Below are 25,855 nucleotides of genomic sequence, written 5' to 3' on the forward strand. Positions count from 1 at the left end.
ATCTTTTCCACTAAATGTGTCCTTTTTGCTCCTCATTCCTGAAAATTCTGTACGGGGTATAAATTTGAAAATGCGTTCATATGGTATAATTTTATCTTCGGTCGTTGGAGATTGACGATGATGATGCAAAAATCTGTTGATTTCATTGTCGATCTGAAAAGATGAAGAAGAATCGTTCTCATTGGTTAGTTTCCCCAACACAGCTTTTGTGGTTTGCACTGCCCTTTCTGCTAATCCGTTGCTAGCTGGGTGATAGGGTGGGGACAAGACATGTTCTATATTTCGGGCCTCACAGTATGTTTTGAATTGAAAACTACTGAATGGAGGCCCGTTGTCACTCACAATGGTCGATGCAAAACCAAAAACTGTGAAAATGTTGTCAAGTTCTTGTGAAACACTATCTGCATTTGTTTTAGTCATTCTTCGAACTTCAATCCAACGAGAATATGCGTCGACTAATATTAAAAATGTGCGATTATATTTATAGAAAAAATCAATGTGTATTCGTTCGAATGGTTTAGTAGTAGCTGGCCAATTTCCATAAAGTCTTGGAGTTCGATCGATTCCCAAAAGTTGGCATTTCTTACATGAGTTCACATATTTCTCAATGTCGGATCCCATACCTTCCCAGTACAAATATCTCCGAGCTATTTGTTTCATTTTCTGTATGCCACGGTGGTTTGCATGTAATAACTGCAAAGATGGTAATTTTAGTGTATCAGGGACCACTACTCGTTCACCGAAAATCAAGCACCCTGATTCTACATTTAATTCATTTCTTTTAGCATAAAAATTATTCATAGGTTTTTCTTTAACGCGTCTCGGCCAACCATATTGAACATATCCTAGAACTTTAGATAATGTTGGGTCATTTGATGACTCTACACTAATAGTTTTTGGGTTGAGATTGACAGTCTGATTTTCGATTAAATAGTTTAAATCATTGAAAGTACTGCGTTGACTTTCTTCAAAATCGGCGTTACTCATAATTTGATCTAAAGGTAGTCTTGACAAGCAATCTGCAGCATGGTTCTCCTTACCCGCCATATATGTGATAGTATTATCAAATATGGAAAGTCGTAAAAAATATCTCTGTAGCCTGTTTGCAATAATTGAAGGACCTCCCTTTATGTTATTGAAAATGCCCAATAAAGGTTTGTGGTCTGTTATAATGGATACCTTCTGGCCCAAAACGTATTTATAGAACTTTTCCATGGCAAATACAATAGCAAGTGCTTTCTCTAAAATAGGATATTTTTTTCGGTTTTTGACAATCGGCGTGAAACAAAAAATACCGGTTTGTCGGTGTTATTTATTGTGTGACTAAGAATTCCCGAGATTCCATCGTCACTTGCGTCGCACGTCACGGTGATAGATTTAGACGGATCAAAATGCGTTAGAACTTGGGCGCTGCTAATGAACTTTTTGCTGATTTCAAAGGCTTTTTCACAAGAGTAGTCCCAACTCCACTTAGAATCTTTTGATAAAAGATTGTAAAGAGGGGACAGAACTAAACTCAATTTAGGAACAAACTTGGTATAGAATGTTATCATCCCAAGAAATGCTTTTAGCTGTGTTTTTGATTTTGGCTCTGGCACGGCCATAATTTCTTTCACCTTCTCCGGGTTTGGCGACACACCCGCCTCCGATAGAATGTGACCCAAATATTTCACTTGGGAAACGAACCACTCGCATTTCTCGGCATTTATTTTGACATTGTATTGCGCTAACCTTCCTAACACAATTTTGATAATATCTAGTAACTCCTCATCCGACTCGGCCCAAATGAGGATATCATCTATATAAGTATGTACGTTCGAAATACCCTGTAAAATTCTATCCATAACTGATTGAAAAAAAAAAAAAAAAAAAAATTTTTTAGAGGCGAATGAACTGCAAAGTTTAAAGCCTCTTAAAAACAAAGAAACATGAAACATTGAAAAATAGTAGCTGCCGGTTTGACTCCAAATGGTAACCTGCGATAAGCATACAAACCTTTATGGGTATTGATAACTAAGAGCTTTTTTGTGTTTTCAGAGACAATGAGTTGTTGATAGGCTCCTCTCAATCGATGAGAGCGAATTTTTTTGCTCTGCTTTTGTTTGTGATAAGTTCTTCGATAACCGGTAGGGGATAGTGATGAGTGATAATATATGGGTTGACCGTTTTAGATCCGTCCATGCAAATACGAATTTCTTTTTTATTCGGTTTCACTACCACCACTATAGGAGAGGCCCATTCCGCATATTCAACCTTTTCAAGTATACCTTTAGACTCCAGATCATCTAATAGTGATGCCACAGCTTCGCGATGTTTGAACGCGACAGTGTATGGTTTGTGAACTATGGGTTTCGCTCGCTCATCTATATGGATATCAACTACTACATCCTTGATCGGTTCTGTTAGATCATCATCAAATGCCGAAAAGTATTCTGTTTTCAGTTTTTTGATAGTATTCTTTATCCACTGATCTCTTTTCATCTCGGAAAGAGAATTAAGTGAAAAAGAATCCCTCCAGTGTGGCCAGATAGCGTTCAACCAATCGCGGCCTAACAAAGATACAAATTTTTTTGGAGATTTTACTACTAACAGAGATAAACCTACAGCTCTCTGTTTTAATCTCACTCGGACTATTATTCTACCCAACACGTTTACCATCTCACCAGATATAACGAAAAGCTTTCGATGATCTGGCAAAAGTTTATGATTGCAGAACTTTTCTTTGTATGTATTCAGCGAACATATGGTTACGCATGCACCCGTATCGCACTCCATTAACAAAGTTTGTCCATCAATATTTAATTCCACAAAAGCTGGTGCTGAGTTATTTGACTTACCAATCATAATATTCGAAATTCGGTTTGGTTCATCCTCAGTCTCCGGTTCTTCGATAGACTCATCATCGCCAGTGTCAGCGTCCTCCTCCATATTCATTTTCAGTTCATCCATAGCTGCTGACAATTGGTTGATTCGCTCTTCTACAGCTCTCTTCCTGCTTCTATTTCCCTTAGATAGATGTAGTCCATATCGTGGTTTCTTAATTTTGGGCAGCGTGCAATTGTATGAGAGATGCCCTTTGTTATAACAATTATAACACACAGTATCACTGCCAACTTTTGCGTTTCCTCGATGGTTCGAAGTAACATTTTGGCCGGAATATGAACATGCACTTTCGTAAAATTTTCCTGGTTTAACAAAACTATTTTTCTTAATGTAACTATTTTTCCCAACGTAGTTAAGCACATTGGCCCCTTGTGTGGCCATCCAGAGCAGCAATTTCTATCGTCTTAGCCTTTTCTAGCAACTGGGCTAAGTTTAACTTGTAGTCTGCGTCTCGAAGCATTGATTCTCTAATTTTGTCACTTCGTATGCCTGCCACGAAAACCGACTGAACTAGTGTGGCTTCTGTTTCAACACTTACATTGCAATGTTCCACAATATTTTGCAGATCTATAGCAAAATCGTCCAACGTCTCACATTCTTCTTGTTTCCGCGTAATTAATCGGTATCGCTCAGCAAATACATTTTTGTTCTCTTCATGTAAGGTTTTAAATTTCTCGATGATTTGGTCGTATGTTTTATCCACAATCTTGTTCGGTTTAAAACTACTGATTATCCGTTTTGCTGTTTCCTGACCAACACTAGTAATAAACTCCAAAGCCTTTTCATTGTCTGGAGTTTTGTTCAATACAAAATAAATTTCTACGGTTTGTAGGTAGGAATTTACATTGAAGCCGGGTACATATACAGGAAATCTTCCATTTGTCCTTTTGTCCACTGTAACTGTGACGAACTTATTTTCGTCTTCTACGAGCGTTGCCATCTTGGCTCAAGAACCAAACCGAAAAAATCTTGCACGTCGAAAAACAATAAAATCTAATCTCACTCAACTAGAACTTATTATTTCTGAACTAAATCTCACGCCGCTCTTTAATCCTCGTCGGCAGTATTGTCATGACCGACTAAGTCGTTCTGACAGGTCGTATGGAAACACGTCCTTACAGTTCAAGTTATCAATACATACTATACTTTATTCGTGATCCCAGGATATATATGAGATGAGAGTTATCTCTCCTCTCAGTGATATAGTTTATGACAATTATTTTCCCACAAATGTGCCACATGTTCTCAGTATGATATAATTACAGAATCTTCGCAATCGATTGAACAGAATATTCCATATTCTCCAATAAAATTGTAATTATTCATCGCGATCGAATATAGTACATAAAGCAAGTACGTTCGGTTAAATTTCATTTTTATTATCATTTCCAACACTGTATAATTGATTGAAAACTTATCTTTATAAGATTTATTATTTCTCTAGTGCACCGACAGTTGAATTTGGGCCCCGCAAGAAACTCGACCGAATCGTTATGGACGACGAAGGTGTTAATTAGAACGTTAAAAAAAGTTGTATTTGACTAGTTTGACTCTCTGTAGGTTTTTCAGTATATGTTGTTCACTTTTGAAGATCATTCTATTTAAAGCTGAGCTCCTGTGGTGCCTGGAAACAGTTATGTAGCACATATCATTCCATACTGCTGAATAAGACATGGTTATATTGAGAAGAATGTTCCATGACAACAAGGAGGCTGAGAAGGTCTAACTAGGGCGTGATGTAATGAGCTTTATAATGATTTTCGGCTCGATAAAACTTTGTAAGCTATATATTGTCGTTGGTTTCGGCGAGTCTTTGAACAAGACTACAAAGAGGCTATAGATGGATTTGAATGTCAGATTTTGGGGTGAAGAAAAGAAGTATTTGGTAAATCGTTACGTGACGCCAATGTTCTTGGGACATTCTCGAGCATAAGGAATCAACCTGCAACTTTTAAAGAAGGCATGGGAATTGTACATTTGAACAAACTTCTTTCTTTGATGATGGACGTTATAAACGTGAATTGTTCATATTACGCGAGCTGCAACTGGTTTTTCAAAATGGAGAAAAAAACTCTTGAATTTGGGTAGCTTCGGATTGCATATTTTACACGGTTCATCAAAGGGTAAAAACGAAATCGATTCGAGAAGCTTTCGACTATTGACTTTTTTGGTTTTTGACGGATTTTAGTAGTATCGGATGGGCTCCAGTAGACTTATCACTGAAACAATATTACTAGCAATATAAACAAGCTCACTATGGTCCGAAAAATGAACGACTGGACCATTTTTGGAAAGGACAGGTTTACGGTTTAGGTTTTTACTCAAAATGGTCTTCTGTCTTTCGTTCCATTAGCGAATGTATTTATGAAAATATGTGGGAGGAAACGGTTGTGCTATGCGACAAGTTTAAGATGCTATACTTCACTGTGAGAGCTCTCTTTATTGTCATATAAATCAAAGTGATTAAAACGGCTACGGGTAACAGAAGTGGAATAAGTAAGAAGAAGTGGAAGTGGAAACTGGGAAAATTTTGGAAAACGCACAGAAGGGAGCCCAAAGATTGCAAGATAAACCATTTCGTTAAAATCGTAACAGTTTCATGAAATTGATCCGAATCAAAATTAAAATGTCCCATTTTGTACTTATATTTTACACTCCTTCAAAATAACTTTGAACTGTATTAGTATTTTTTTTTAATCTTTTGCGACGCCGACGACGTCTTCGTTAAACTCAATTAAAAATCACAAACGTTTCATTTAGCGGAAAATATCGACAGATGTTCTTAAATTTCATTGTTTAAGCTAACTAAATGTGTTAGGAACTACAGCTAAAGTACTTTTAGAGAATTTATTTACTAGTCTACATCTGGAATTTTTCTGAAAAATTACTGGAAAATCAGGGAATATCAGGGAATTTATTTTCGGATTTTCAATCGACACCCTGAATACTGAACAAAAAAAAAAGCTTCGAAAATTGCAGAACACTGAACTTCGAGACCGTTTTTTTTGAAATCATAATTTACGTTGTGCATGTATCGATGTTTGAGTTCATGTTCATTAATGGAGCTGTCCATTAATGGTGTAACTACTTTTTGACGTGGGACTACGTCTAATCGGAATATATGGTAAAATGAAAACCTAAACACAGAATATGCAGGAAAAAATGAAAGAATCCGAATGCTTATAACTCGAATATTTCGTACTGGATCGGAAAGATGTTTGCATCAATTGATAGGGAATATTTCTACGTATCTATCGCAATTAATGAAATGTTAATTTTCATTTCAAATTGACATCTTTCCGTGGGGTTCCCAATATACATATGATGTAACAGTGTGCAGTGCATATTTTGTGAAATGTCGGAAAACATGAAAAAAAGTGATATATTTGTGTGTCATTTTCACTCTCTCACCTTCATAGAAACAAACAAATTTTCGTTTTTGTAGCGATGACATGATGATACTTTGAAGGCTCTCAGTACCGGTGTATGTGATTTGAGAAAAATATCTTACAATTGAGCAACATTTCATTGAAAATTCTGCTATTTCAGAGGACTTAGAATAAGACTATTCTCTGGAGGTTTTTGCTCCTCAAATGATGGAAGTAAGTCACAATACAATTATCATATACCATCAGTTAAAAGATTTCATGAGCATTTTGGCTCATGACATCATCAAATTGTGAGTTATTTAAATATTGTTTCGTCTCTTCCATATACAATCCATATTGAATGCAAATAATGACAACACCATATTTTGTTTACCAATACAAATTTACTTTACCTACTGCTCCACCTCATGTGTACCCCATTGGGTTATACCATAGATATAACTCGCCCATTTTTGCATCAGAAATCATGTTTCCGTTTTACTTTATATGGACGTTAAAACAAGATTTTGTACGCGTGGAATGAGGTACATGTCTGGTGGAGTAGTAGTGGTCGATTGAAGTCAGGTTGAATGAAGAGGCAGATTTGTATTCATTCGTCACGTCAATTGGAATGACCATTTGCTACAATTGAATTGACTAGAAATGAATTGACGAGCGCTAAGAGCGAGGATTGCTTGGCCCTGAAAAATGCCAATCATCGTACGGAGGGCACTATGATTGTCCCTACGATGAATTTCGCGCTTTGTAAAGCCCTGGTACACGTAGGTGATTATGAGAATCTCATCGATTATACTATTGTAGACTTAGGCAAAATAACGATGTTGAAAGAACAGTATACATTGTACAAGTTCCTCATATTTCCGTCAGTATTTAAGAAATCAGGTAAACATTTTAAAGTTTACCTTCACAAGTCGTTCGTAATCTCGTGCATAGATGATATACTCATCGCTTCGTTATACAATCAAGACTTGAGTATACTTGGTTAGCATTCAAGGTAAGACCGGGAAGAATATCAGAATATCAGGAAAAAAGCTCAATCAAATCAGGGCAGCAGTGCGCTTTTGAACTTCGCCTTCGATTCACCGAAATTTGTGCAATGAGAATGATTTGCTACTCCCAAGCGTTGTTCGGTGTGTTCTTTGTGCAATTTCGCTGGTTCTGGTCTTTCACGGAGAGTAACGACGAAGTGTACAGTCTACCCAAGCTCAAGCTCAAGGTTAAGTTCAGAGCAGGAGTGGCGCTTTTGCACATAGAGAAATAGGATACTGTAGTGAGGCGTGAATAGCGGGCAACAATTTATCCCAATCCCGACGAAGGATATTGGAATGGGTATCTGCTATGTATTTGAATCTAGTCCTTTTAACAAACTTAACGTAGATGTACTAGGTAGTCATGTTCATATTGTGGTTATACTAAAAGACATTTAAAAAACAAGTTTGTTCGGGAGCGGATGAAATTTCGCACGGTTCTCGTTAGCGTAGTGCTTTAAGCTAAAAAAATATTTATTTCAGAAATTTCATTATTCTAAAGATTTTATAAAATCCTTACAAAGTGCTTTTTGTTTCCTTATTCCACGAACAATCAATTTTAGGTTAAGTAATGACGAGGGTGATTGTGTATGAACACTAAAAAATATTTATAACTTTTTTAATTTTACGTTCATTTAGAAATAAAATCATGATTTCAATTCATCTGGAAACCTACGTATTTTAATATAAAGAAATAAATCAATATAAATAGCAACAGTACCACAATTTTTCTCTAGCTTTATATAATCGTTTTGTCTATTGTTTTATTTAACAATTCTGACAGTTGTAAGGACCTGTCACATCGATTCTATTTGGTTGGTATTGGAAACCGTTGCCAGTAGCAACAAAATTCATTCAAAACATTAGAAACTTATTCAAACGATAATGGAGTCTTCGGGTCTTGATTGAAGCAAATTCGTCACCTATATTTCGGAATCGGATTTTAAACTCCAACGAATTTCGACTTTTGCATTCTGAAAATTCGTTCGACTCAAAACCAATATGCAAATTCCGTCAACGTCAAAAACGATTCATCCAGCCAAACTAATTCATTCAGTCCGAAAATTAAAATTTTAATGAAACTTTTTTGGGTTGAATAGCTGCAAAAGGCCTCAAGATTGCATCGGTACCTTTCTTGCGAGTAATAAGTTCTTTGAATTTATCGAGACATTCGTACATCGCCTCCTGTGCTTCCTCCTGCAACGTTTGAAACGCTGCTTCCTCTCTTAGGGGCAAGCAAACCATTTGTCATGACAATGTCATGCGAAAATGCGAAAACAGAATAGAAACTGAGAGAGGTTGGCGCTCATACGGTATGACTCATACGGTATGAGGCATGATGTCGACGCCAACCTCTCTCAGTTTCTATTCTGTTTTCGCATTTTCGCATGACATTTTCATGACAGATGGTTTGCTTGCTTAGGGGAGTGTTTGACTGAAATAGTGACTCAAATTATCATCGCTCATACATTTAGCATGAAATAGTGACCAATCACAACTCATCAATAATTCTCTATTCCGTTACATTGTATTTGAATATTGAATCGTTGTTTTGTAGCACGCAAGTAATACAAACTGATATCAATGTGGGATTGATTTGATCTGTTAAATTTATTTTAAAAAATCATTCAAACAAACCCGATCTATTAATAATTTTCTAATCGGTTTGTTTTTATCAAAAATTTACTTAAGTCCCTCGTTATATGCATAGATTCAATAAATAAACTACTATTTCCCGCTGGAGCAACGCCGAACCTTTGCGCCTTTGGTTGTCGGATAGAAGAGGTCACTTTCCGGTTCGTAAATTATGTAGATTGTAGAAGGATTGGATTTCCGTATCGTGATGCTTCGATGGGATGAATCTTTGCCTGCGTAAATATCGCAGGTTACAAAATGCCTGAAAGTTGAGTCGCCTTGCCTTCTTTCTCTTGAATTCGAGAGAGGGACTGTGTAGTCTTTTCGGCAATTCTGGTACATGTGAAATGAGTTTTAGTCGTTGAGAAAGTTATGTGTCAATAAGTCGTTATTAGGAATAATAACTGCGCATACAAACACTAATGTTAGTTCTTGTCCATTGTTTAGAAGCGGTTCCTCAAGAATAAAAAGTACGAGAATGACGCCTGTATAATGATCGACAGCCTCTCTATGTTGATAAAATAGAATTTGGCCGCTGTGATTCCAATTGGCTTCTGGGCTCTTTGAATAATTCGCAAAGCGTTCCTCTGCAAGTCAATCGTCTCGTCGTACCAGGGATAATCGTACATAGCGATGGCCACTTGGGCTGCCTGTCAATAATAGAGGGATTAGAAACCTAAATTATATCAATAGTCTAACGTTGCACCTTATCGCTGAGTCTCGTCCCATTGATACTGTAGGTAACAATTTCAAACAAGATTACAGTAAACAGTATTAGCACGTTTCCAATGTTAGGCCCGAAATTCTGAAATTCTACAGTGCATTCAGCTCTAGCGCTAATTAGAAATGGAATGAATACTTACATTCGAAATGTACAGCATACTCAAACACCACATTAGAATACAACAAAATATTTGGTTCATCATAACAAAACTAAGGGTAGCCTCTAAATAATGTACATATTCCAGAGCAAGACCATAAAGTTCCGTTATTTCACGGAGCTCCTTTCGCCGATTGTTTTGATCGTCAATCTTACCCGCGGCAATGATTCTCTTTGACACTAGGTCGAAAAGCTTCGTGCCATATTGAATCATAACCACAAATACCGCCCCCTTCAATGTGCTGTGACAAGCGGAACTGAATACGCTAGTTGAGTAGAAAATCGACATGTAGATCATGTAATGACCGAAATTACTTCGAACGTCAAACCAATAGAATCTGAAATATGTTATTGTAATAATGTCGATGGAAATATTCATAAACATCACTTACTTTAGCTCGAAACCAAGCATGAAATCATTCCGCGCGTCAGAGAAAAGCAGCTTCAATGCACTATATGCCATTGGCACGATTGTAAATGAAGTTGCCAAAATCGTTATGTAGATTGCGTAGCGCCGGCCAAATCTGTCCATTCGCTGCATAAATTCGTTTATCTCATTTCTCAATTCCTCTGACCAATCCCGGTTCAATATATTCTCCAACACAGCCACTAATCGCTCGAATTCATCCCGCTTTAGGGCAAAAATTCCAATTGAGACACAGTTCTCCACTTGAAATATCAGCTCAGCGATATTCCTCACAAAAGTGTCGAATCCTTCCTTCCCGGGACCGAAGACGATTTTCGGTACAATAATCAGAGCCACTATGTTGAATAGCAGAATAGTATATTTTAACTTCATCCGACGGTCACCCCAAAGTCCAACGAACCGGAGCATTTCCAGTGCAAAGCGCAACGAACGCTGTACCGGTGGCTTTGGTTGTTTCTCGAGTGACTGCATTGCGCTGTTTCAGATACTTTGGGTGCTTCCGATCCTTTAGATTGGACGTTCGGAAGCTGTCTATTGGATTGCTTTCAGTAATTGGTCATGTTATATCTGGCCATGGTAAAAGTTAGCAAGTCATGATTTACCATCAATTCTGCTACATCATTCCGTGTGCAAAAATATACATAGTAGTAATATCCAGCTGCCACATAAATTGATTGGGTGGAGAAATGTCTCGAGTAGAATACGAAATTTCATATTTCTTTTCAAATATCAAAGCATTCTGTTTCGTTTCTCAGTATGGAGGCCACAGCCGCAGGGCATTCATCTTGTGCCGTCATGTAGTATTATTAGAAATTCAACAACCACCCAGAACTCAGCTGACAACGATCCCATAAAAGCCAATCGTGTCATACATCTGTCATTTACTCAGAGCCGATTATTGATTTTGTCGCCAGATCTAGAAATCAATCTTTCACATGTAATTGATGTCAACATCAGGTTCAGTGATCCTATGTGCAAACGGTTGTAGTTCATCCCCTCAGCAGCTGCCGCTAGTTCTGTCTCTGTCAGCATTTGTACAGAAGTAAATCGTAGCAGAAGCAATCCAAATGATGACATTATGTTTGAAAAATTTGGAGAGATAAAATATTGATGTATACTGAAAAACAAATCTACAAAAAGATCAAAAAGATCGAAAGCAAAAAAATCGATTATCTCGATTTTCTCGAGTACAAAAGATCGATCCAAAAAATCGGAAATCGAAATGGAAAAGATCGATCTTCTAAGAATCGATCCGAGATCGCCCAATCCTAATGTGTATATGTGGGTGAAATCAGCATTAGGACTAAATCGCTCGCAACAGTGATTTAATTTCATCCCATTCCATAGTTGGTATTGAACTTCTTTAGTTCATTCGCCTGTAGCCCTGAGAAGGGCTCTTGTGGAAAGATATACTTCTCCATACTCCTGCTTCGCTTGTCCTTAAAAGACAATCCATCCCCGCTCGACACTCACCAGCAAAAAAAAAAGGGTTATGGGGGTGAAATTTGGTAAAAAATGGAGAAAGTTACTTGCGTTATTGCGAATATTTTCGAAAACTGTGAGCCGTTTAATAGCAGACATATTTCCACAACTTCCAACGCATAATACTTAACATAAGTTATTATTTAATAATAACAATAGTTATTGTTTAATAATTTATCAATGTTTGATGTGTCAATATCTATCTAATAACACCTCAGAAAAATATCTCATGCCCAACATTATACAAAACTACTAAAATAATATAGAATTGAATTATTCTTTAAAGCCTTGCTAGATTAGTCATTACTGATTTTGAACATCATTTTTTTTTTCATTCGAATTTCATTCTCTTATTTACAATGAGTGGGGGTGAGAATGGGTCAAGCACAAAATTGAATTCCATTCCAAGCCGATATAGTAATTGTTAGATTTTAATGAAAATTGGTAGTTTTATTCAACATCGATTTTTTTGCTCAGGGTGGCCATTTTTTCCCTCAGGGTGGCCATTTCTATTTTATGGTGGTTTATGGTTTCTCCAAGAATGACCCTGAAAAATTCATAACTTTTGAGCTACTGAACCGATTTAGATGATCGATATATCAAATTAAAGCCAATGAGCTAGTTTTGTTTGGAAAATATTAAACTTGGAAAAAACAGATGTTTTCGTAATTATTGATTGTAATTGTTTTTCATAACTTACATGGGTTTGGAACTAAGGTCACCATATTTTTTATATTTATTTCTTGAAAGCTGAGGTTTTTTACATAACATACCCGAATATCAGAGAGGTGTTTTCTTCGTTTTCGAGTGATTTTGCAAAGTTAACATGTTTTCAGTTTTCGTCCAATATTCTTTTGCGACTGGACAACATCTATGCGACTAGAATCCAGTTTTTATGCATATGTGACATTTCATGTGGCATCAAATGTGTATATCGATCATCAGAATCGGCCCGGTAGTTTAAAAGTTATGAATTTAAATAAAGTCATTTTTGGAAAAAAAAAGGGGGGGTTATATCTATGATATAACCGCAAGGTTGACGTGGGACTACCTTAGCTTAGCAATCATTTGTTTGTATTGATTAAATTTTTGATTGAATGAAATAATTTTTTTCTCTATTATAGTGACTTTCAGCACATTTTAGCTGGTTCGTCACTTTTACTTCCATTTTTGGAATAATGTCGGGAGTGAGAATTGAACTCGTGATCTTTAGCGTTAGAGGTATGGATGATCGCCTCCACAAATGAAATAATTTCCAAATTCAATTGAATTCAATATATTTGTTTTGTGAGTAAAAAGATTATATAATGACATATAAGCACAATTCACGCATTGTGATAGATTATGTTCTTCGTTACAAGTAAATTTAATGGCAGTCCTTTTACGTTTGGTATGATGACATCTTGGTCTAGAAGCCTGTGTTAGGCAACCACATTTCAGTCGGGAGAAAAATGCCCCCGATTTCCATGTATTTGCAATGCCGATTTCCCCAGACACCTTGGTTTAGAAGTCTGTATTAGGTAAACACATTTCAGTCGGAACAAAAATGCCCCCGATCTGCATGAATTTGCAATGCCAATTTCCCCAGACTCCTTGGTTCTGAAGTCAGTGTTGGGGAAACACATTTCAGTAGGAACAAAAATGGCCCCGACATACATATATATGTAATGCCAATTTCCCCACGCTTCATGGATTTGAAGTCTGTGTTAGGGAAACACATTTCAGTCGGAACAAAACCCCCCCGACTTTAAAGTATTTGCAATGCCGATTTCGTTAACGCTGATTGGTTTAGATGGGGAAACCGTAAATCGGGCCAATCAAAACGAGGTAGTTAGGGCGTTTAGATAACGCTTAACATTTTACAGTTATTCAATTGTTTATCTAGTGAAAAATAACATTTTATTAATAGGGATAGAAGCGTAGAAATATTCCCTATCAATTGATGCAAACATCTTTCCGATCCAGTAAAAAATGTTCGAGTTATAAGCATTCGAAATCTTTCATTTTTTTCTGCATGTTCTGAGTTTAGGTTTTCATTTTATCCCCCATATACTCCGGTTAGACGTAGTCCCACGTCAAAAAAAAAAGGAAAAATGATTTTTCGGACCATCGGTTAGTTTTGAAAAATCATAACTTATTACTAGCACTGTTAATACTAGCACTGCATTTGCAACCCTTGCAAATCCTGGAGATCACAGCTTGAATCATGTTGCTAAATAATGTCACATTTTTCTTTGTAGAGTTCTGATGATTACGCAGAAACAAAAAAATACTATTTCTTTTCCACCACTTTACATTTGCTGTCGGTCCCGACTAGTAATTTTCAATCAATTGCAGAGCCATTTTATTCATCCTTTAGGTATCTATACAATCCATTTATTATTATCATATCTACAGTGACTCTTAATAGATACCTAAATCTACAACAACTATTCGATACCAGACCGACCGATCAAGAGATTTTTGGCAGATGGCTATTGTTTGAGAGCTGTCGTTGCTCTCTGAATTGAAACATATTGTATTTGAGCTTGAGCTTGAGCTTGGGTAGACTGTACAATTCGTAGTTGCTCTCCGTGATTGACCTGAACCAACCAAATTGCACAAAGAACACACAGAATGACGCTTGGGATTAGCAAATCATTCTCGTTGTGCAATTTTCGGTGATTCGAGCTGAATTGAAACATATTTTATTTGACTACAAAAACAAGTTTAAAACTGTACTTTAGCATCCAAGGGTCACCATAAGTTGCGATGTATGGAAGAGTTGTAGGGTACATATTTATCTACCATTTCAACAAAATCTGAGATGACCATTTTGAGAAAATCGACTTTTATTTTTTGAAATCAATTTTTTTTCAGTGTAGGATTTCAAATTTTTTTTCCTGAAAATTCAATTATTTTCCTAAAACTCTTCCACATATCACTTTTCTGTAGGACTTACCATTTTCGAGTAAAAAAATTGTATAAAAATTATCAAAAATATTTAGTCCTTTCTATATGTTTAAAGTGACCAGATGGTCAGAGGTCTAACGCGGGACACAAAAAACAAAACGTTATGTATATACGTTATGTGAACATAAACCATAGTTTAGCGAGTCTAAACTGATCAGTATTATTTCTTTCTGAGTACCGGCACTCAGTTGTGATTTTTCGGTGGTTTAGATTTTGTTTACGCTCGAAAATCACTCGCTCAATCAGAGCATTTACGCCTGGCAAGCACGATTTAAATTCTACAATTTTCTTCAAATTACCGAATGTAATGCTCGAAAATTCCAATTCATTTTTCATCGACACAAAAAAATGGACTAATTTCGGATGGCGGTGAAAGATAATTTATAGGAACAAATTTTCTTTAAATCTTACGTGGTTCAGGTTCCGGCCAACAAATAAAAGATTTTTTTTGAGGTTCATCCATTTAAGAAAATCAACATGATCAAATTGTGATATTGAAATATATTGATATCGCGGGACATTTTCGTTTCTTTTGCCAAATGCGGGACGTTTCGCGGGACGGAATCTAACGCGGGACATTTTGTTGAAATGCGGGACTGTCCCGCGTAATGCGGGACGTCTGGTCAGTTTATATATGTTAGTCTAGATAAATTTTCGGAAAACTAAAGGCGGCATTCCATCCATTCGACCTGCTACATGCTACAAGTCAATGGTAAACAACAATGGATATGATACTTTTTTATAATTTTTAATTTTGTTTCCATCTCAGCCACTACACAGTAGTATGTGAACGCTCACTGCTCCAACATATATGTACTGATGTTATTGTTTTTACGATCAAATATTTTGTTGTTCCCTTATAATAGTAATTGCCAATAAATAACGTAGTTGCTCCAACATGACGTGCTACACATGCCGCGCCGATCCGCAGGGCATTGGATAAGGCCAACATTACTCGACAAGACCAATTATGTCGTAAAAAGAGACACTCCAATAAGCAAGTGCCATTGACTTGTAGTATGTAGCAAGTTGAATAGATGGAATTCCGCCTTAAGTATGCCAAGTTGCTTAATTTGGTAAGGGTTTTCACGCCCAAAAAGTTTCGTTAAGTTCTGAGAGGGTCATGCCAATCCCATAGACGAGTTGGCGCGAAATCCGTCACATGTATATCTTGTGTTCCCGAAGTGACTTTCATTGAACGATACATCAGATCTTGACATTTCAACCCCTCTATCATTAGAGCTATGTTACAGTACCCATTATAAATCATAATTTTATTTTTAACAGGGTATGGGCGGACAGCACAACTACTGGGGTTTATGGCTCGACAGCGAGTACGGGTTGGGCGAGTGTGCGGAATCATGTACAACTTACAAAGGGTACTTTCAAATGAGTGCAACCAAAAAATTTAACGTCCGGAACGTGGAAGTGTGGGGGGTTGGTGATAAGCCCATCAAGGAGAGTGAATCGGTGAGTTTTGTTTGGTCAAGTTAATGCTACTGCTGCACCATTAACCCTATTGTTTTTCTAACAGGACGAAACATCCACCCGATCGATTCTGGATAGTAATTCGGACAGCAAGGCGATTCTGCAAATGAGCGGACGAGAACAGTATTCCGATGGGTACCGAGAAGAGCCAAAAGATTAAAGGTTGAAATCGAACGCCAGAAATAAAAAGAAGAAAAAGTTTCGTTCGCCAGAAATCAATCTGGTTGATGTGTTGGATACGTTTAACTTCAATTTTCTCTAGATATTTCAAGTAAGGTGTGTAACTGATGACTTGTCGATAGTGCAAAAAGTGTTAGCTAAGCAATGTGTTGTCGTGCTTATTTCTTCATCTGGCGTTTCCAATGCGATTATTTAATTTCACTCGCTGGTGTTGCATGAATGAGGGAAAATAGAAAAAAAAATGAATGATGTGAAATAGATACTTGCTTAAAGCAAGCAAATGGATTAAGATGAATTTTCAATGAGAATCTATAGATGAGATTTTAATGGGATTATAATTATTCCACACAAGATACAGCATAGTTGCATGAAGATATGCTAATTACAGCTGTATAATTTATTCTGGTTACTGCATTAGTGATGATAGAGGTAGCTAGCTTCATTCAAAACTAAATAGGTTATGTTATTGAATGTTACGTTCTTTTGAACCTTAAGCAACTGTAAGTTGAAGGCGCGAAAGTGTTTTCGTAACAATGATTTCAAATAGTTGTGCCATACAAGCGTCAACGTTATGTTAAAGTTGCTAGGTAAGATCGATTGTGCATACCGAGTGCAAGGCACTGTTGAAATGTTTAAGAAAATAGTGTATCTAACAGTCAATGTATTATGTGTTTGGTCGTCCAAATTTTGATGTGAAGACAATTATATTAGAACGAAACGTGAACTGCGGAAGTTAATGATTCCGAAATACCCAAGACGTTGTGATATTCGCGATGTGCCCATGATGATTTTTTGAGTCATCACGAACTGAAATGGTACAGCACATACGAAGCAGCTGAAGTTCATAATGTAAATTTTGCAGACAATTGCTCACAACAAATGATTCTAGTAAGTGAAGTTACTTAGCGAAAAGGCGAACAAGTTGCACAGCCTGTGTTCGTCACGTCGTTGTAGAATCGAAGATGTTTTCATACAGATGTGTTTAACCCTTTAACGGGCCGTGGAAACTAGCTAACGAATCGACTCCAGCTTCAGAGAACATAATCCTTACATGAGGAATAACACATATCAACATTAAAAAAAATTTTAACTATTGAAACAGTTGAAAAAATTGGTGGCAATATAGCTGCCACTGCCCGGCTAGCGCAAAATGTTGGTGGCAATATAGTTGCCACTGCCCGGCTAGCGTAAAATGTTGGTGGCAATATAGCTGCCACCTGCCCGTAAAAGGGCTAGTGTTAGATGTTGGTGGCAATATAGATGCCACCTGCCCGGTTAGCGTAAAATGTTGGTGGCAATATAGCTGCCACCTGCCCGTAAAAGGGCTAGTGTTAGATGTTGGTGGCAATATAGTTGCCACCTGCCCGGTTAGCGTAAAATGTTGGTGGCAATATAGATGCCACCTGCCCGTCTAGCGGAAAACACTTGATGGTGAAAATTATCTTTTTGTAATTGAATTTTTGATGTTAGATTCAACAAAAACAACTAATAAAACTCATGATCAGACTCAACAGGTCCTAAACAATTCATATGCATTGAAAACTTAAGCAAAAAGACTGTATTTCAATGACTTTACGGGAAATTTGCTGTGGCTGCTATAAATCGAGAGTTGTTAACACAAAAATGGCTCAAAAATGAATAGTTTTTGATTTTTTCGTGCTTAAAAAAATCAGGCATGTTGCTAGACATCAGAACAAGTTACTACATAAGGTTTGAAGTGATAATTTATTGTTAAAGAAGAGAAAAAAATAAAATCGTTGGTGGCAATATAGATGCCGGCACCCGTTAAAGGGTTAATTAGCTAGTTGGTTGACGGACGGATGTAATAATATGAGAGAAGTTTGACTCGAACAATTTTTGTGTATTTTTTTCACATTCATGAATGCATTCGCGGATATGTTTATTATAAATATTTCTGCATTCAGTAGATTATTATTCGATCGAAGTGACAAGGTCTCAACGTGTAGAGCAGATCTAAAGAAATGGTGGTTTCAATTATAGCAAGTGTCGAAAGATATTTAGAAGTATTGTGCATCTGAAGTTGATACTGGGCGATGAATGCGATCAACGATAAACGCTCGAATCGTACGAGGATGCTGAAGGTATGTGTTATTGAATTTGGATCGAGGATTTTCTGTTCGTCGTTCATCATAGCACTGGTTTCAGATCGATTTTTCAGGTTTCATTGACGACACATACTATGGTTTAATTATTATTTAACGTAAACCAGACAGAATGTCACACGTTCTACAATTTCCATGATAATGTTATTTACATACATAAACAACGTAAGTATTTTTGGAGGTCCAAGAAACTCTGACCGTTCAATCGCAGGCTGGAGTTATTATTGGGATTTCTCTTTTGTCTTGTGAAACTTTGAGTCCTTAAGTCTATCTTTATTATTTGGTTAACAGATTTCAGAATGTGTTGATAATGTTGAAAAATTCTTCATTCGTTCGGTTTTGGTGCATCAAGAATCAAACTAGTACGATTCCAGTAGACGGTAGCTCAATACGAGTTCCGCTTTGAATCTCACTGTAGCGACGCACGATTCTTGCTGGTTCGCCGTTGGTGTAGACCGGTGTCGATTAGTTTTCTTCGACGCTGTAATTTGCACTGTAACCTCTGTCGGCGACAAGAACATGTCTATTGGCCCTGTGATGTAAATCGAATCGAGAAGTCGATACAATCCCTATCACTATTCCACCCACCGAGCAAAATATTGTATTTTGTAAATCGAGATAATCTTACCGAGTTGAGTTCTTGTTCGTACTTCATGTGTTGCGAATTGCATACATTTAAGCGTTTCAGAAACTTCTCCCATAAGAAAATATCAGGTACGTAAACCAAAACAAAACAATTATCTGAAGATATGCAACAAGCAAACCAAACAACTCAAAAAAGTATGACAGTTACACCGATAGCTTTCACTTGGTCGATGCTATCGACTTACTCGGTATCTGTAATAGAGCTAACGAGCAAAATTCTTATCGACTCAATTTTTATAATAGGGCCCATTGTTTCTTATTTTTCGACGTAGGATTACGTCTTTGATTTCAATATAGAGGGGTCACTCTACGAAAAATGTAACGTTTATCAAGAGTTTTCAAATGCATATTACACAGAATCATTCCTACGATATATGTTATAATGTATACCATTAGACGGAAAATTTAACCAGCATTTTTTTCGCCTGAGGCATCAATAGTGGTAATAATTAGACAAGTGAGCAATTTAACAAATAAAAGAAGTATGTTTTGCGAGTGGATGCGAGGGTTAATCATGTATTATGCATTCTTTCTTTTAACTTCGTTCCCATGAATGTTAACGTACGCCCTGTTATAGATAAGTCCAGTTGAAGATAATCCAGTTAGCTTTGACTTCTGTAAAAGTCGGGGTGACGGACTTCTTAAGTGAGTGTCTTCCGGGCTGCGGCAACACATTGGGCCTGATCACGAACGTCACTTCACGATGAAAACGAAGTGAATTGTATACAACGTTATTACGGCTGCCACCGTGTGTGTTAAATTCGGAAGAGTTCATCCGCCGTGACAACTTTGATGAACTCGATGTTATTATGAATACCACGATACCGTCACGTCACGGAGAAAAACAAGTATATTTGTCACTTGTGTTTTAGATGGTGAAAGCTAGTCACGCGGAATGGAGTAAGTTTAATTTCGGATTTATTTAGCTTTTTTGCTAACATTTTGAATCTTGTCTTGCTTTTTAAGAAAGAAAAGATGTAATTGAGGACTAAAAATGTAGCTCCCGTAGACCGATTGAAACATGCCGGAATGTCTAATTTCGATTGTCCTAAATGAATAGACATTTTTTGTTTATATTTTAAGGATTAGATTAACAGAGAGTTGCAACCCCATAAAATGGCAATGGGGGCCACTGGCTCAAAACGATCATTATGATTGATTATGTCTAATATTGTTCTGTTGATATTTTGAATATAAAATAATAACTGTAATGTTTTTCCAACATTGCAGAGCTGGTTTTGACGTAGGACTACGTCTAACCGGAAGATATAGGGGGTGAAATGAGAATCTAGGCTCTGAACAAGTAGGAAAAAATGCAAGATTTGGAACGCTTATAACTCGAGCATTTCTCAATAGATCGCAAAGGTTTTTGCATCAATTGATAGGAAATATATCTACGCATCTATCATAACGAATAACATTTCATTTTTCTTGAGATAAATAATTGAATAATTGTGAAATATCAAGCATTGTCCAAATGCATTATGTGCCCATTTTTGATTGGTCCATTTTGTGCTCCTCAAATCGTACCGACCAAAACGGGCAACCAGAGCAGCAGCGAAATAGAATGGAGCACGATTGGAAAGGAAAAAGAAAAAAATGAACGAAACATTGGTCGCAGTCTCACACATGCGTAATTCCCGAGCCAACCAGTCAGCTTAAAAATCCCCGCTCCGCTGCCGTAACGATCATTCTCATCCAAACCGTACACCACATCGTTTCGCATCACATCACATCAACAAACCAACACAAGCAGCCATGGTTGGATATGGCAAAGGAGGAAAAGTGAAGGGAAAGGCGTGTTGGTCTGGAGTTCCCCGCAAGGGTAGCTAGGCCGAGCGCGTTAGTACCAGTGCACCAGTCCACCTAGCCACCGTTATATAGTTTCGGCCGCCGAAATGGTCGAGTTGGGTGGCAAAATTGCTCGCGACGATAAGAAAACCGGCATTCAGAACATACCACATTTGGTTCGGTGGACATCAAGACAACAACAGGCAGTTGTAGCGAGTGGCGAGTGGTGAGTAGTAAACGCAATCGCAAAACGGCAGCAGGTAGAAAAAGGAAAAAGTTTTTTTATACAGACTGCTTTGGTGGCAAAAACAGCTACCGTAAAACACGGCGCTTTTCAGGGCCATTAAACCTATTAAAGAAAAGTTATTAAAAGTTTTTCACAATACCAATCCATTCTAAAGTGACATAATATGACATATAATTATTTTGTTTATGCTTGTTTTTGAACTTATTGGAGGTTGGGGTCTTTTAAATTGATCATTCAGTTTTCACAAACCCATGTATGGTTCCCGAATTGAAAGTGGCTTCAAATTACAACACATTGTATGCAGGATGGCATTCACGAATTTTCTCGGTAGCAAGAACTGCTTTCTTTGGTTGATAACTGATGTTGAAAATTGACTGACGTTACATCTGCATTGTATAGAAACATAACTAAGGAGCAACATGATGAGCTATGTATTTCCTGCTGCTCTGTTCTTATTTTAAAGGACTTTAATCCGAAGGTCATCCGTCCCTGTATTTACTGTTGGTTTTTCAGAACGCTTATAGCTCATCTGTTTCTCGATAGATCTTAAAGTTCGTCTCCAAATCCTCAGTTCTTTTTCATTTTTATTTACATTGTTTGTGGAGACTACAAATCTTACAATTCATTCGTCTCCGAAACCACAGTTGAGGGTACGGTAATGTGAAATTTATGATAGTGAATGAGCTGAGGATCACTATGCATTCCTTATCATAGCCATCATTTTACGATATTTGCATTTTACGATATGTGCATACGCCAAAGGATGCCCGGAGTTGAACATTCAATTAGTAAAAATATCAAGAAGCAACTATAAGATAGTGAGAAAAAATTGAGAAAGTTTGTAAAAAAACGCAAAAACACAACACCAAAAGTTCTTTTCAGAACCCCCAACATGTTCATAAAGAGTGAACAATAAACTAATCCATTTTTCAGTTAGACCTACCTACCTAATTCACCGAGGAGAAGAAAATAAAACAATATATTTAGCAAAAGCTGTCCCCTTTATATAGTCCTACGTCACTCCGGTTATGTCCCTGACATTACCCACCCGTCTTTTTTGTAATTTAAACATTCGCAATTGGTGGACAAGACCCGAATCAGGACGATAGTTACATCTAATAAGGCAATTGATCTTTTGTTTTACGTAATAGATATCTTCTACGATATTGTTTTGAAAATACTTTGAATGAAAGAATATTTAAGTTTCAAATAAGGAAAAAATGAATCTATCATTGCAAAGCTTTTATATTAATTATTTTTCAATCATTCTCTAGTTCTTTTTCCATTATTTTGATATCCGTCTAAAGAAAATCTGAATCATTTTCTGCTTTTGGCAGTTTCCTTGAAACTCATCAGATGTTTCATATGAAAATTATGCTTCTGACCGACGCTACTTACCAGTTTCTGTTTAAACAATTATATCAAACCTCATGTCCCGTATATCAAATTACACGAGAATGGGAAGGATAAGAGAATTAAACTTCAGAATCCCATATGGGAGTAGCTCAGATTATATTGATCATGAGATGGATAAATTCGTGTTTATTCTGAGATATAGAAGATATTAGATGATATAAATTGTAGAAACGGTTCTTAAAAAATGATTCTAACGTTGACCTATACTAAATACTTCTCACTATTCACTATTCAAACGAGTAAGACAGAGCTGAGTACAAGAGTATGCGAGATATCGATTTTTAAACTCATGATAGTCATGCTTTATCTCTAAAGTAATTTATAGAAAGAAGAAATAAAATTATATTCCCATATGTTCAACAACTACATTATTCAAGAGCAACCAAGTATTGCTCCTCTTCTTTGAACCAGCGTTTGATTCAGCAAACTAACGCACCAAGCAAATGATTCATGGAATGAGTCCGAATAGTTGGATTGAAATACCGAATCATCGAGGTATAATCGCAAACTTGTCATTCTAAAACATACGTTCAACTAAATTGAATATTATCTCATACACTTATTAATATTACCCTCATAACGTCCGAAATTATGCAACCGACATAACGTTCAAACGCCCGAAATTATACAACTGACATTTCTTTTATACACGGGAATGAACTCTTTCACTTCACGGAGTTTATTTTTACACGCAACTGTCCGTGATGATAGACACAAAAAGATTAAGGGCCTGATTCTCGAATACACTTCACGGTGGAAACGAAATAAACGGCACGCCATTGAACTACGTTTTACGAGTTAGTGAAGTGTCGATGATAATGATGAGTTTTCAGGCAGAATGAGCACTTTTCAAATAAAAAATCATTAATGAAAATTAACCTCTTCGTATCAAACTGGTATTCAATGTGAGTGGAAAACTTTGTTTTCTTCGTGTAATATAATAATCTCATACAAAAATTTAATCTGAAGATAATTTGATTTTATAATGATAAATTTAGTGGGAAACTAATCTCGCATCCAGATGTCGACACCGTACCGTTGTCATCGCGAATGCGTTTCATACCGTTTCCACCGTGAAGTGTATTCGTAGTGTATTCGAGAATCAGGCCCTAAGTGAAGTGTAAGTGACGTGAAAGCGTTTGTGACAGTGATGTTCGTGATCAGGCCCATTGTACAGCAAAAAATGATATCAATACTAGGAGGATGGCAGCGATTATCATGCGAGGACTTATTGAGATCGGCATTACATCACATCACAAAAATGAAACGAAATGAAATATTAATAATATTCATGACTCATATTCATAATTCTCAATTACTCATTCTATGAATGAGCAGTAGAACCAATACGACTTGATTGTGATTTTTTCTTGCGTCCATTATTTTGAACTATTGTGGTATACCCCTTTTTTCTACAACGCTCCTAGCTCATCTACTGCTTATTGATGAAGAAGTAGACTGAAAGCTAAAGCTATAACAAGTCTGTGTCTTGTTAGTGCTCCGCAATTGTAGAGCAAATGTTCCGAGGTTTCGCTTTCGGCATTACAAAAGCGACAAATATCATCTTGCACTAAACCTATGTTTTTGAGATGGTATTTATTTGGACAGTGTCCTGTTATAAGACCAGTGAATGTGCTGAAGTCTTTCTTATTAAGACTCAGCAATTGTTGAGTAATTTTAGTACTGGGCGTGATAATTTTTTTTGGCTGGTTAAGTTGTACAGCCATCCAGTTGGCCGTCACTTCCCGGTCTTCCCATCTCTTCAGCTCACTCTTCAACACACGTTTAGAAATTTCACAGAATGGTTCTGGACCAGTGAAGGGTGAATTTTAGCCGCGTCTTGCGAGTTCATCTGCTTGTTCATTTCCCTCTATACCGCAATGGCCAGGAATCCAGTACAGTTGTACCGAACTTATCTGACATAGTTGCCGTAAAAGGCAAATGCATTCCCAGACAATTTTTGAATAGCACTTGAAAGCACTGAGGCCTTAAAGTGCTGCTTGCATTACGTTTTGGACATTTCGTTTATTACCTTGTGACAAGTCACCTGTTGGGTTTTCGTTGTTGGTTTGAGATTCACTCCACCCACGGTATTTATTAAAATTATTGTTAAAAAAAAAGAGAAAACACTACAGCAAAATTTAAAAACAGCTAGATAGGTTCCTTCGCATAAAATTTAAAAAAAATATCTTTATTATTCCAATAAATAAAAACCTAATAAAAATAAAATGACAGATTAAAAAAATATATAGATATCTAGGGTTAAAGGACGGCACATAGTCATACACAACACGAATCAAGGTTTGTAAACAGCACAATCAACATTACACAACACATTAAAAACATCGCACAGGTTGGCACGACTGAAGGCGGTAAAAGGAACCCGAATGAGTAGATTTTGGCGGGTCGAGAGAGTTCCGGGGGGATCGATTCGGGACTGACTGGAGCGACCGCACAAAGACCAGACGTGTTCTAAACGACTCCAAATACAAAAAGTTTTTTCGTGGAATAAATTTCCCAAAAGATCAAGTCCCTTCACTAATTGGGAGTCGTAAGCCGTCCCACTAATCAACACGAAGTTGTGTGGCGGTTTCATACTGAGGTTTTTTTTTTTTTTTATCCAAAATATATATTTTTATTAAGGCTCATATGGCGTCAACCTGACGGGGCCGGGAGTTCAATATTTCGACAATGTTTGCCTTATAACTATGTTAGTAATATGTAACCGATTACTCGCGGTTGGCTCGAGGTTAGTATTACAAGTGTTTTCGTAATTGTGATGTTGTTGTCTTCAATGATCTGTACCTGTGCCCGACACGGGATACTTCCTATTGGGATGCAGCTGACCATTAATCAGCAACGCCCCCCTAGTCTGTACCCCATATCTAGCGTGGTGCGTCTTCTCGAGGAATCCAGGATAGAATGGTCACTAGCCGGCGCAATCATCAGCTCGTGTAGAGTTGTCATGAGCGGTACAACCTTTGGCTTTTGTTGAATCATCAGTGGACTGCACAACCTTTGGCCCGTGTATCTGTAAAGAGTGTGTGTATGTATTGCCGCGACTAAGCTACCTAAGATACCTTTTTTTTTTTTTTTTTTTTTTTTTTTTTTTTTTTTAGGTGTACAAAAACAATACTTTTTATTGCTCACACTTATCTTCCCTTTAAACCAGTTACAGAGAAAATACTGCGGCGCGTGTATACTAAGTGTCAGCTCTCGGTCTCATGGATGACTCTCTTAGAGTGCGATTTATGTCCTCTAACGGAATAAATAATCCTAATTAGTACGT

The 25,855-nt window shown here is 37.0% G+C and overlaps 1 protein-coding gene across 3 annotated transcripts in view; it reads left to right on the forward strand.

Moving 5' to 3' along the window:
* The window catches only part of LOC129776588 (MTOR-associated protein MEAK7), a 41,664-nt gene extending 24,596 nt beyond the window's left edge, over positions 1-17,068 (forward strand). For all 3 annotated transcript variants that reach the window (XM_055782315.1, XM_055782316.1, XM_055782317.1), the window contains exons 7-8: positions 15,964-16,146; positions 16,211-17,068. In XM_055782315.1, the coding sequence (XP_055638290.1) occupies positions 15,964-16,146; positions 16,211-16,324 (297 nt within the window). In that variant the 3' untranslated portion in view covers positions 16,325-17,068. The remainder of the gene's footprint in view (positions 1-15,963; positions 16,147-16,210) is intronic.
* The last annotated feature ends 8,787 nt before the right edge of the window (positions 17,069-25,855 follow it).

Source organism: Toxorhynchites rutilus, chromosome 3 (assembly GCF_029784135.1).
Source record: "Toxorhynchites rutilus septentrionalis strain SRP chromosome 3, ASM2978413v1, whole genome shotgun sequence".
Classification (NCBI taxonomy): domain Eukaryota; kingdom Metazoa; phylum Arthropoda; class Insecta; order Diptera; family Culicidae; genus Toxorhynchites; species Toxorhynchites rutilus.